At 40.0% G+C, this 13,816-nt stretch overlaps 3 protein-coding genes across 5 annotated transcripts in view; 1 reads left to right on the plus strand and 2 right to left on the minus strand.

The window, feature by feature from the left end:
• Nucleotides 1-115: 115 nt before the first annotated feature.
• Nucleotides 116-2,715, plus strand: LOC130425211 (heme oxygenase-like). Its single transcript, XM_056751369.1, has 7 exons — nucleotides 116-245; nucleotides 355-402; nucleotides 816-927; nucleotides 1,011-1,226; nucleotides 1,308-1,580; nucleotides 1,660-1,756; nucleotides 2,126-2,715. Exons 2-7 carry the CDS (start codon nucleotides 359-361, stop codon nucleotides 2,230-2,232), a joined length of 849 nt encoding a protein of 282 aa, XP_056607347.1. The 5' UTR covers nucleotides 116-245; nucleotides 355-358; the 3' UTR covers nucleotides 2,233-2,715.
• Nucleotides 2,716-3,066: 351 nt separating this feature from the next.
• LOC130424458 (target of Myb1 membrane trafficking protein-like) lies at nucleotides 3,067-12,716 on the minus strand. Of its 3 annotated transcripts, XM_056750130.1 has the most exons (16): nucleotides 12,374-12,644; nucleotides 9,440-9,524; nucleotides 9,277-9,355; nucleotides 9,030-9,179; nucleotides 8,810-8,944; nucleotides 7,823-7,903; nucleotides 7,619-7,735; nucleotides 7,380-7,513; nucleotides 7,217-7,271; nucleotides 6,681-6,798; nucleotides 6,481-6,550; nucleotides 6,141-6,216; nucleotides 5,773-5,826; nucleotides 5,536-5,595; nucleotides 3,561-3,597; nucleotides 3,067-3,484 (listed from the first exon to the last, which is right to left on the minus strand). In XM_056750130.1, the coding sequence occupies exons 1-16, from the start codon at nucleotides 12,423-12,425 to the stop codon at nucleotides 3,336-3,338; spliced, it is 1,452 nt and encodes a 483-aa protein (XP_056606108.1). In that variant the 5' UTR covers nucleotides 12,426-12,644; the 3' UTR covers nucleotides 3,067-3,335. The 3 variants fall into 3 exon arrangements, with proteins under 3 accessions (XP_056606108.1, XP_056606106.1, XP_056606107.1); XM_056750128.1 differs by having other exon boundaries at nucleotides 7,380-7,735; nucleotides 12,374-12,716; XM_056750129.1 differs by lacking the exon at nucleotides 5,773-5,826 and having other exon boundaries at nucleotides 7,380-7,735; nucleotides 12,374-12,646.
• A 380-nt stretch (nucleotides 12,717-13,096) lies between these two features.
• bglapl (bone gamma-carboxyglutamate (gla) protein, like) overlaps nucleotides 13,097-13,816 on the minus strand; it is a 2,882-nt gene continuing 2,162 nt past the window's right edge. The window contains exon 4 of the mRNA XM_056750132.1: nucleotides 13,097-13,697. Coding sequence (XP_056606110.1) covers nucleotides 13,595-13,697 — 103 coding nt within the window. The 3' untranslated portion in view covers nucleotides 13,097-13,594. The remainder of the gene's footprint in view (nucleotides 13,698-13,816) is intronic.

Here is a 13,816-nt window from a genome sequence, read left to right on the forward strand (position 1 = left end):
CACATCTGTTGTTTCAGATCATGTGATGAAATTATTTCAGAGTCATGTTTTCAACATCCCTGTGTTGAGTCATGTTTAGCTGCGCTCCTCCTCTCCTTGTGTTCTGTTGATCTGAGAGAGAGAGAGAGAGAGAGAGAGAGAGAGAGAGAGAGAGAGTATATAAGGGAAGAGAGCAGCACTCTGTTCAGATCACTCTTTACAGCTCTACACTTGCATTAAAATAGTGACATCTGAGGACAAACACAGTGAGTTTAACATTTGATTCTATTGAAACGCATTTAGTGTCAAATGATCTCGTCATGTGTGTTTCATTCACAACCACCTGCTTCATGTTGTGTTTTTGTGTTTTATTAGAGAAATGGAGACAAGCAAGAACGTCCAGACCGAGCAGATCACAGACAGGTACAACTCTCTTCTATCTTAACATGTGATTCAACAACAGAGATACACAACACACACAGATGTTGGGTTTCCATGTTTTATGGGGACATTTCATAGACACAATGGTTTTTATACTTTACAAACTGTATATCATATTCCACACCCCTAAACCTCACAATCACACAACACGTTCTGCTCTTTTAGATTTTCAAAAAAGTTCATTCTGTATCATTTATACATTTGTTTCCTCATGAGGACCAAAAAATGTCATTTTGTCCTCATACCGTAGGGTTTATCAGGTATACACACACACAGGTGTGATGAAGGATTATGGTCAAGTGTCACAGCTGAATGTAAAGAGTTCAATCATGATTGTGGGTGATGGGCATGTTGACAAACATGAGTTGTGGTTACAAATGTGTGTTTTGTGGCAGTGATCTGTCGGAGCAGATTAAACTCGTGACTAAAGACAGTCACACGAGAGCAGAGAACACAGAACTGATGCTGAGCTATCAGAGAGGACACGTGTCCCTCACACAATATCAGGTAAACGCACAATCATCTCTCAACAACGCTTCAGGTGTTCATGAATCATGAGTGGGAGATGATTTGCTCTTCTGTGTTTCCAGATGCTTCTGTGTTCTCTCTATAAAATCTACGAGGCGTTGGAGGAGGCTCTGGACAGGAACGCCACGCATGACGCCGTGGCTCCAATATACTTCCCACAGGAGCTGGAGCGACTGCCATCCATCAGGAAAGATCTGGAACATTTCTACGGCCAAAGCTGGAGAGAGAAGATCTCGGTCCCGGCCGCCACGCTGAGATACGTGCAGAGACTGAGACAGGTGAACACGCCGTCCCATGTTTGCTGTGGTGAAGCTTGAGACACTGTGAGTCTGACATGACTCTTCTGGGTTCTCTCTCAGGTGGGCAGTGAGCACCCTGAATATCTGGTAGCACACGCTTACACGCGCTACCTGGGCGACCTGTCAGGCGGTCAGGTGCTGGGCCGCATCACCCAGAAGTCTTTAGGGCTGAAGAACGGCGAGGGCTTGTCGTTTTTCTCCTTCCCTGCCGTCAGCAGCCCGACGCTCTTCAAGCAGCTGTACAGGAGCCGGATGAACAGTCTGGAGCTGACGGAGGAGCAGAGACGAGGAGTTCTGGAGGAGGCCGTCGCTGCCTTTCAGCTCAACATACAGGTGTGAGGACATACACTTGCTCCTCGTGACATCATCATGACATCATCAGCCCAAAATCAGATGATTGTGTGCTCCTCAGGTTTTCAATGAGCTGCAGGACTCTGTTTGTGAGACGGACGACCAAAACAACCTGAGACTGAGACGCACACTACACAAAGACAACACAACAGCTGCAGGTGAGACACACACATCACACACATCTCACTCACTCACACACACACACACACATGTTGGTATTGGTGATTTACAGGGACATTCCATAGACGAAATGCATGTTATAGTGCACAAGATGTATACCTAAGAATCATTCAAATGTTTATGCACTTTTACATTTTCAATAAAACATTTTTTATATGTTTATTTTATGTTTTGAATAACAAGGATATCGGCATGTCCTCATAATGTAGGGGGCGTGGCCAAACACATGAACACACTGCATTGTAAGGATTGTGCATCCTTATAATGTAGGTCAAACCAGTGCACACACACACACACACACACACACGTTGCTTTGTCTGTAATGTTTGTTTGTTTGTTTTCTTCAGATGTTGCAGTGTCTGAATCGAGTGTGTCGTCTCTGATGCCGCAGTTTGTGCGGACGCTGCTGGGTTTGTTTGTGGTTCTGGCTGTTGGCCTGGTTTATGTGTTTTAAACACTAACCCCCTCAGCTGTTATATAATGCACGCTAACTCACTGCTTTGCAGGACTTATTGCTTTTACAAAAACGGTTATTCCATACAGTGCAATGTTTCATAAAATAAAGTAAATAAAATGATATTTGGGCTATGTAATGCGGTCAGACATTATAAATCAGAGTATTTCAGAACTCGGCTCAACCAATCAGAATCAAGGACCAGAACTGACCGCTTTATAACATCCGTTATAGACCTGTTTCAGCTATTTTAAACACACTTGTCATTTAATGTTTTTATATTTCTCTACAAAAAAATCATTCCAAGCATTTAAACGCACAGTTAAAGACACGTTTAAGGTTTTATATTTATCATAATCTCAGAATAAAACAGATTATTTCCATAATGTCATTTTCAGTCAGAATCATTTCGTATGAATGTGTACATATACTTTTGTTGTATTGTTACTATATTTTTGTAATAAAACTTGCTTTGAAGATGGATTATTCCTGATTAAATGTTTGTCTCAGACTTCTTACACTTTCCATGATTGGAGAGATCAATCTCAGGACTATAGAATATTTTAGCAGACAAATGTTTATTATTTTGAAATCTTTTCCGTCCCTTTTTTCATGCTGCCCAAATTTGACTGGATTATGATCTTTAGACCTCTAACACACAAACAAACACACCACTCACACACACACACACACACCAACAAGCATGAACTAACACACACACAAAAAGACACACAAACAAGCACACACTAACACACAAACAAACATGTCTGCACTAACACAAACACGCACACACTTACACACAAGCATAGACACACAAACACTAACACACACATGGCTATTACAGTGTATGTTTATTCATATGAACAGTCGAGGTTTGACAGCAGACAGATATCAAGAGTTATTTTTCATGGTTCATTTACAACATTCATTAGTGCTTTTTACACACATACATTCAATAAAAGATTCAGTGCACACAGAAAACAACCGGCTCATGGGTTCTAACATACTGAAAATATTGATTGAAATATTAGAAACACACAGATAATGTGACAACATCACATCCCACTGTAGCAGGTGATCTTGTGTAGATGATGAGGAGAACCTCAGAGCGAGAAGAGCTGGTTGTGTTTTTGATCCTGTTCGCTGGTTGGCTGCGGGGGAGTCATGTGACTGACACGAGCAGATGAGGTTTGATTCATAGCAGGAAGATGATCAGCAGCTTTCGCTCGGTTTGCTAAAAACTTGTCAAACTCTGTCAGACAGAAAAGGAGATCAGATTTACATTGTGTGTGTGTCTTCTGATATTGAGTGACTGATCAGATTCTTACCTTCACTGGTCACACCCTCGCCATCTTCAACATCCGGCTGAAAAATATCATCCATCAATACAACACGTCATCAGAGTATCACCAATATTGAGAAATATGGAGGAATGGCTCTGTTGTGGTGTTGTGAAGGAAACATCTTCTGCAGTATGTTTCAAATGTGCAGAACACACCAAAAATTGTCCCCCACAATGCAATTCACTCCAAGGTTCATGATTCGAGTCATTACAGATAATATGAACACTCGTTTCTAACATTAGTTCTTTCTGAAGCTGATTTTACACTAAACTGATGAATTGTTACACTACACATGATGTGTTGAGCACTACACACTACAACAGAGGTATTCAATTACACTTCCAAGAGGTCCGCTCTTTATATTTTCTTCCAAACGGAGGTCCGGACAATATGTCTTTTGAAAATAAATGAATATTTAATCAATTTAGCCCAGTTGGATATACTGTATAAAAGATATGATCAGAATCAACCGCTCATAATGCTAGAACATTTCCTTGTAAAATATGAGCATGCACATTTATACCATCTTAAAAACAGTGTGATTGATCAGGAAATATATTAAAGCCATAAAGATTTTAGACCAGACTTAAAACGCGTTAAAACATATTAACCGAATGACGTCATTTATTAACAGTTCGGGCGATTTCATGAATAAACAGCTCAAAAGGCTTCAGTTTCTATTGTCATGATAAAGTTTCTCCAGTCTGGCAGTGATGGTCTAGACTAACAGTAAACTCGGGCTGAACAAACTCCATTAGATTTATAAAACCCTCTCCTCCAACAAAGCCGATCTGAATCATATCATTAGTGATCATCTTAGTAATTAAAGCCGTTATTTGCTCCGCCCGTCTGGCATCCAAATGTTCTGACCATAAACTAGCACCTGACTGCTGACCTGTGGATGGACCTGCTGGGTGCTTCGCCCTCAGATGATTGTGCATCGTAGTTGTTGATCCATGATAAACCAGCTTTACATTGCAGAGTTTGCACTGCACTTTATTCTCATTCATTTTATTAAAGCACCTTCACACAGAACACATTTTTGACACCGTCTCAATTTATCGTTTCTGTTATGCCACGCGGGTCTACAGTGTGCGTAACTTCCTTAACAATTGTTGTGTGAAAAGGTTTTCCTCTAATGCCTTTTGATTGACAGCCTTTAGGTTTAAGTGCGTCGTTATTGGCAGCGCCACCCTTTTGTTACATGAACGCGTTACACCTGAAAACACGGCGAGTTTTTTAAGACCGCACACACTATTCGAAATTCTATAATTAAATAAACTATTCGAATATTCGTGACTCATCCCTAATTGTAAGCTCTGTGGCTTTAGAGGAATGATCTCTTAATAGAAGTCTGATCATTAACATTTGTAAATAAAACACAACTGACAACATGCAAACAACAAATGTAATGTAACAATGAAAATGCTCTCATCATAAACAGAAACTAAGTTATTTACTGAATGAACTTTCCATGCCATTCATACAGAACTACTTCTATCTTTCAATCACTTCCCAATTAAACGTTGTTCATTACAAAATGTGACTCTGCTTGTGAAAACCCAGCAAAAGTCATTCATAAAATCACCCTGAAAAATATTCTGTGAAAATATAACAATCTCTCAGTCCGTCAACCACATCTCTCACAACATTCAAAAAACTACTTCAAACTCATCTCTTCTGTGAATACTGGACATACAGATGAGAAAAAACCACTAACACTAACCCTTCTATCGCTTCTGCTGCTGCCTGAATGGATATTGCAATGCGTGGGATGGCGGCAAAAGATCAATCACAGAGATCTTCCCGAGAGCGTGTGGATGTGATTCTCAAGACGCGCGCCTCAATTTAAACAATCAAAATAGTGAAACTGGATTCTACTGTCACTGGGTTGAGTTTGAGACCACAGGTTTCATTGACCTGTACACATGTGCTGTCAGTGTGTAAAGATTCTCTTTACCGATTCTGTGGACAGCCAGCTTTCAATATCCTCCATAACAGAGCTGTGTGGAGCTGGAGTCTGACACAACACAAAACAACACAAATCTTTCAGTACTATTAGAAAAAGCGATACACATGTGAATGTGTCAGATGAACATGTGTGTAAAATAAGGTTATTGGATAGATGTTAGTGAGACATGAACACACAACAGTCTTCTGTTATGTGTTCATGTATAAATGCATGTTAAACACACACCAGATTCTCAGAGTAAATCCATTGAGACTGACGGACCCAGCTGCTGTCCGCGTCCTTCACACACAAACACACACAGACACACACAGACACACACTGAGGGTTAGTAGATTAGTGACTGTAGTGAAACACAAACAGTGTTAGATCCATACCACACATCAGTGTTCTGAAAGGACTGAAGTGTGAAACATACGACAGCAGAAAATCATGCTCACCTCTCCCACTGGAAACATAACGCACGTTATACACAGGCCACACAACAAACATATAAACACACGCACACAAAAGCATGAAGCTGACAGAGATCAATCTGGACCATTCCTTTAATGTTCACGTTTCTGAAGTGCTTCTGTGATTCTCTGTGTACTGACCCCTGCGGTGACCTGCAGCCGTGTGTCCAGTGCTTCAGCCAGACCTTCCACCGCTCCAGGATCCTCATACCTCACACTGCAAACACACACACACACACACACTGGTTTATTATCGCTGTGGGGACAGTCCATAGGCGTGATGATTTTTATACTGTTCAAGCTGTATTTTTTCCCCTAACCCTAATGGTGGAACACACTTTTTTCCCCTAACCCTAATGGTGGAACACACTATAAGACTTTTAAAATCTAAACAGATCTTTTAAACTAGACATCACACACACGGCTCATTTGAATGCATTCACATGAGGTGCAAACTTCCGTTTAAAAAGTGAATGAATACCTCTTTCTCTGTTCTGCCAGAGAGCTGCTTCTGGTTTGAGCAAACATATCGAACTCCTCATCTGCATGCACTGAGAGAGAGAGAGAGAGAGAGAAAGAGTGAGAGAGAGAGAAAGGGATAGAGAGAGAGAGAGAGTTGGTGTGCCTTTCTTCTCATGCTATATCAAATGTACTATCACAGTGAAGTCATATATTTCTCACTTGAACTGTTTGTGTGGGGGGGCAGAATGTGAGCTGCATGTTGATTGACAGCTGAAGCTGTATTCTGATTGGTTGATGGTGACACAGGACTAAGATCGATAAGGTTTCCTTTATCATTCTGTTTAAAGAAATCAAATATAATTATTTAAATAAATTTCATGTTAAAATAGTTTCTCTGCCAAAAAAATGTGGTTTGACAACCCTGGGACTTTTATCTTCGGAGTTTTGATGAGTCTGGAGCTTTCTGACTCATTGACTGCAACACAACCAAATTTCCAAGTGCAGAAAGTGAGTTTTTGTTTGTTTGTGCACAAAAAGTGTCCTCCTCATCATGATTGATATAATTCCGGGTGAACCACTTGAGTGACACAGACTATTTCAATAGAGCTCATCAACACGATCTGTGTTCTGGTCAGAGGGTCCTCGAACGTCTTGAGTGCTAATTATTCATGACAGGATTTTCAAGTGTTTGTTTCACTGTTAGTAGATGAAAACACTATGAAAGCATTGAGCCTTTATCAATAAACATAAATAACCTGTGACTCCAGATGTTCTGCGTCTCCTCTTTGCATCTTATTCAATCGATCAAACCTTTACCCAGAGAAAAAGAGTGAGCGAGTGAGAGAGAGAGAGAGAGGGAGGTTAATACATGTCAATCTGATGAGATGATGCAGCAGACTCTTGTGAATGTTACAGCACCTCTCATATCTAATGAAGATGTTGTTCAGATCATCATTCAGCAGCAGAAGTTCAGCGGTCATCTCCTCCTCTGAGAGATTAGGAATCAGCTCCACAACCCTCTGCTGCATCTGCTTACACACTAAAAACAACTGCTGCTCTCTCACACACACACACACACACACACACACACGTGTCTTCAAGAACAACAAATATAACAAAAAACTATGAGAAAGGTGAACACGCACGCACACACACACCTGTAGTAGTTCAGCGTCTGATGCAGAGGTTTCTCCTGGTTTCAGTTGATTTAACATCTCCGTCATGACGGTCAGATTACCTTTGACAAGATCCAGCTCTGATCTCAGTTTCTGATTCTGGAGAGAAACAAACACACTCATACTCATACTGACCCCTAAAAACTACTGACCACACCACCCCGACCGGCCTATAATGTGAAATACCTGTGCAGGTGTATCAGGGCTCTGTGGAGAGTGTTGTGACGGGGGGTCTGTACCGGAGGCAGAGCCGTTCTCTGGAACACTCTGTGTCACATCATGAAGACAGACATCAGACAGACATCACAGAGAGATCGGACAGACATCATATAGAGATCGGACATCAAATAGAGATCGGACAGACATCAAATAAAGACTAGACGGACAGAGATCATACGGACAGAGATCAGACATACATCATACAGAGATCATTTGGAGATCGGACATACATCAGACAGAGAGAGATCGGACATACATCGGACAGAGATCATACAGAGACAGAGATCACACAGAGATCACAAAGACATTCTTCTATTTTAGACCAGGGGCCGGATGCACAAAACTGATCTTAAGACAAAACTAAATATAAGATTGTTCTTGAGATGAATTGTAGAAATGTTCATAAGAATGTTGCAACTCAAGAAGTTCTCAAATATTTTTTGATTATATATATATATATATATTCTTCATTGGAATTAAGAAGTTAGACATAATTAATATTGCATATAAGAATTTATAGTCAGTTTAATATTTGACGTGTGGTTCTCTCTCCTTTATCTCAAATGTGTGCTTTCACTGTGCGTGTGTGCGTCTATGTCAATGTGTGTAAGTATGTATGCATATTGTGAGTGTGGAGCATTTGTATGTCTGTCTTTTGTTGTTTTCACCTTTTCTTGTTTTTACAGGTATATGCCTTTAGTTGTTTTTCTTGTATTCAATGTGTCTCATGTACAGCTGCTTTGTAACAATGAAAATTGTAAAAAGCGCTATATAAATAAAGTTGAGTTGAGTTCTTTTTCAACATAAGTTCTTTCAGGAGTGCAAAACATCCCCAACACTTGTCTTAAATTGGAATGAAAGAAAAAAACATGTCAGTTCAGTAGAATGTTCTTCTTGAGAAGGTTTTGTGAATGCGGCCCCAGACTCTGATTCCTGCGGACGAGAGAGGTTTACTCTGTTGGGCGTGTGGATGGGAGATAGAGAGTCCAGATCCGTCATGGGGAACTCCAGTCCTCTCCGCCTCAAATCTTCATACACTATTACAACTCCAGAAAGAGACGGAACGTTCCGGAAGGCAGCGGCCCACGCCTGAAACACAGAGCCGAAGACACCGAGAGAGAAGTGAGCATGACCGCCAGCCGCCGCCTTAACAGACATGTGCTGTGACACGCACCTGAATGAAGCTCAGCACTCTGTCCTGTAAGATCATGGGTGGGTTGTTCTTGGGTAATATTGCTCGGACCAAAACGCCCTCCACAAACTCTTTACTACACACACACATATGAAAGCGACGGCCACAGTTTTTCACACACGTCTCAAGAACCTGAAAACACGCACACAAAAGCAGCCAGTGATCACCACATCATCAGACATCTGCTCGTACAGGAAGTGATGTCACAGGAGCGTGTTTTCACACTTACTGTCAGAGCCAACATCACTTCCCTGAAGTTCTTATTACCCACAATCCTCTTCTTTAAAGCTTTCACTGCCTCTTTGGGTCTAAAGAAATGGAAGGAACCTTCAGACTCAACAAGAGAAAAAGCAAACAAAAGAACAAGTCGTTTCCTTTCGGTCAGTTCTTACCCGTCCTCCGTCTCATTGATGATGTCACAGATCTCCAGGTTAAGACTCCAGTCCTCTGCCTGCAGGGCAGCGCTTGTGGCTTTTTCTGACACGTGAATGAGCATAAAGAACATCATGTAAGACAAGATTAAACAGAGTGCCTTAGGGATGACCAAGAACTCGCTGCGCAATTTCATTTTAGTTTGTCAAGCGAACAGGTTCTTCTGAGCAGGGTTTTGTGTTTAACACACATGGATGGAGATTACTGGAACAGGTTTTTAAATGTTTTTGGCGTTGATAGTCCCTTTATAGGTGGGCTTTAGAACCCCTTAAACATTGTGAGTAATGATGTCATCTGTACAGTAATTCCAGATGGCTTTGTACTCCTCTTTCAAACTCTTATTATGAAACGGGCGGTGTTATTTAGCACATTCTTCAGACTGGAGTCTTCACACAGAGGATAAAGGTGTGTGTGCAGTAACATGACATCTCTGTAATAAATGCAGCTCACATAATATGAACCTTAGAAGTCCTTCTTTCATCTCAGAAATATTGCTAGACTCCGTTCTATGTTATTTCTTTCCGTGACTGAAGGCTTATTAATACTTTTGTTTTCTCCCGTATTGACTATTGCAATGCACTTCTTGCTTGGGTTCCTAGAACCACATTTAAGAAATTGCAATGTATGTAAAATTCAGCTGCTATGATCCTGACTGGAGTGAGGAGGAATGAGCATATCACACCCACTGTAAAGTCTCTACACTGGCCTCCGGTCAGATTCAGATTTGATTTTAAAGTCCTCATGCTCACATATAAGGCACTGCATGGTCTGCCCCTCAGGTTGTGTCTGCACTTTTAATCTTATACACACTAGCGCTATATAAAAATAAAATATTATTATTATTATTATTATTATTATTATTATATGATGCGGAGCGACACAAGACCCTTTCCCATCCACTGTGAGAGTTTTGTCTGCGTTCACCCTTCGTCACACATCCGCACAATGAAAGCCCTTCACACCATGACTGCATACTTTACAAGACGATGACGATGATGACATTGTAGCGCAGAGAAATGTGTCACTCCTGATGAAGAGCTGTTTTATTTCTCTGCACCTGGTTCTAGAGAGCTGACAGTAGTTTTGAGAGCCCCGACCGGACGACGACGTGCATATAGAGTTCAGACAGGTGCGTGTGTGTTTTATTCATTGTTCAAAGTAAACAAAAGTGTACCTAGAAGCTCTTTGTCATTTTTCAGACGCTTCAGTATTTGTGTTATTAATTTTAAACATATTGTGCAGTCATGTCTCGTGCTAATCAGAATGAAACATCATATCAGGTTATTCCCTCTACTAAATAATGACTCAGCAGTTGATTGTGACATTTATTATATTGATTGGTGGCTGTTGTTGTCACTTGAATTATAAATGTTGTAGATTAATGTGATTTTAATATGAATAACAACAACTTGTCTTTATTCTGCACTTTCTTCTTAATGACCAGGCGGTCAGGAAGCTAAACTCCCTCCCGAGCCTGCCCCCTCCCCCACTGAACTCTGACCTCATCCGAAGGTCCTCCTCCCCACAACATCCACTGACCCGCACTAGTCACTTTCTGCATCATTTCACTGCTCACGACCTCATTCAGCATCGGTCCTCTTCTGACAGGTAAAACAAGCCTGCTCTCTCCTCACTTTAAACAGAATAATAAACTCTGTGCACTCTCTCACATCTACACTGTTGTGTATTTCAATCTATCTGACATTAACTATCTTCTTTTTCTTGTTTTTTAAATATCCCTGCTTGTAATATTTGTATTTGACATACATGTTTTTTTTATATATTTATTTGTATTCTTTGTTAGTGTTATTTGTGTGCACCATGGGTCTGAGAGTAACGCAACTTCAATCCTCTATACAAATTGTGTACTTTACATGTGGCAGAATAGACACAATAGCAGACTTTGACTCTGACTAGTAGTCCCGCCTCCAGCAGCTCGTGTTTTTCCAGAAATAATGGTACAGCTGTATCTCTCTTTTATAAATGTGATTAAACTAAACACTGTTTGAAGATATGACGTAAGCAACCCTACTGTACAGGTACTCATATGAGATTGGCAGAAGCTGAGTGTGAAATGCCATCTTTAATTATAGTGTTTGTTTAAGAAATTGGGTTAAAACGATGGCAATTATTCAAGCTTTATTCTCAAAATATTAGTTGGTTTATATGAGTTTGTTATCATACTACTATGAATTTAGTCTCAAAATATTACAACTCCATTCTTGTCATGTAATTTTTTTTTTAATGAACATAAATCCAGCAGCACTCGGTTTAAAAAGTAAAATTACTAAACAGCAATTAAATCCAAAAATACATTTGGGTGGAAGTGGATCTTTATAAATAATGTTATATTGCAAGTTCTTGAGTGTTTTTTTAGCCCATGTTTAATAATGACGCTGTTAATGTGAAGCACGTGATTACAGCAAACAAGGGTTCACCTCTGTGTAAAACCGCGCACACACCCACACACACGCGTTCATGTGACCGTCAGCTGCTTGTGAGGTTCATTTGTTTGAGGAAGAAACAAACAAACAAACAAACAAACAAACAGAAAACGTGACGTTAAAGAGTTCAAGTAAAAGAGGAAGTTGCACGAGTCCTCTGGACAGAATGAACTTTGACTGTTCGCTTCACTGATGTTTAGACGCGACGCGCACGGTCCCCTGACACAAGTAGTTTACTTTATATTCACTTTTAAACACTGACCAAGTAAATCTGTCTGGATTATAAATATAAACGTCAGATAAGCGCCCATAAACCTTACATTATTTCATATCATGCATCAACGAGACAGACGTGCGTGAGCGCGCCGCCGCCTTCTTCCACGCGCAGAAAAAAACAACGCTCACAAGAAGTTTATATGAAGTAAAAACAATGTAAAGTTTAACACTTACGAATCCTCTGGCCGACAGAAGACGAGAACGGACCGCCGATGAGAAACTCCATCTCTGCTGAAACCTGTGACGCGCGGCGCGTTCACATCAACAGAAACGAATGAACTATGAACGCGCGCTCACGTGAAAGTGCGATCAATCGATATCAGACTACAGCCATCATCGATTTTACTTTTCATCTTTACATGCGACTGTTTTTTAAGTTTAAGTTTCTAAAGCGACAAGTCAACATGCAAAACATCACACATCTCCTGGAGAAAGAAAACGATGTGAACAGATGATAAAGTGATGTTTTGTATGATCAACACTCAAAACTACACACATATATGATACATGCACAACTCTATCTTGTGTCTTTTGCATATTATTCAGCAACAGACAACACAAATAGGCTTGTTACTATAATGGGAAAAATAAATGAGTGTAAATCATCCTAATCTTACTTCTTTTATAGTGTTCTGATGTTCTGAAGTGAACTCACTGTCCACTGAACACAAGTAACACAAGTGCTGTTTGTTTTGAGTGATGTGTGCGAGACATGCGTTTAGAGTTTTGTAAGTTTGTTTTTCAATTGCAAACAGAGTGTTCAACGGATAATGTGTTTGCAGTTTTGCAGTCTCAAGTATCACTTTTAACTTTTTGTTATTAGAAAATATTTTTTTTTGATTAGCAGTTGTAGTTAAATCGCTCATATGTTAAACATGTCAACATTGACAATTGTAATTCATTTCAGCAATTTATTATATTACTAAAACAAACAATAAAAAAACAAAACAACAATCAGAGACTTAATTAAATTTAATAAAATTTTAATTAAAATTAATTTTGTAATTTTATTGAATCATATGTTCTATACAACTATTAATGTTCACAAATAAACAGTTTGAATGATTATTGACAATGATCAGGGGATGTATATACAGCACAATACAGAATAAATGAGTTAAACACTGACACTAACAGCACCGTCACGTTGTGAAGAGGAAAGTTTTCTTCACAAAAACAACAAACTTCTTCTAAAAAGAATCTAAATGACGTTATAATGAATTAAAACACACAAACACACAGTTGTTTATGTTCATATCTCCACTCTTGAGTCCCTTTTTTAACCTTCATCACTCAAATGGTGATGTATCTCCTCTTCAACAAAACCCAAAGCTCTTTATTATTATTTTGAGGCTCTCTGGGGTTTGTGGGACAGTCATGACTGTGACTGATGTATTAATATGGGATGGGTCCGTAATACGCTGTATAAGCTGCAATGATCCCAGCGGTTTCAGCCATGTGTTCACATCCCAGATTCACCTCACACACTTCTTTCAAGCTGAAAACACACACAATCACCACAACATTATAGTGTTTCTAACAAACTGTCTACAAAACACCATTGAAGTGTGTGCGTGCGTGTGTGTGTGTGTGTGGTTGCGCGCGTGTGTGTGCATG

This window comes from Triplophysa dalaica, chromosome 6 (assembly GCF_015846415.1).
Source record: "Triplophysa dalaica isolate WHDGS20190420 chromosome 6, ASM1584641v1, whole genome shotgun sequence".
Classification (NCBI taxonomy): Eukaryota; Metazoa; Chordata; class Actinopteri; order Cypriniformes; family Nemacheilidae; genus Triplophysa; species Triplophysa dalaica.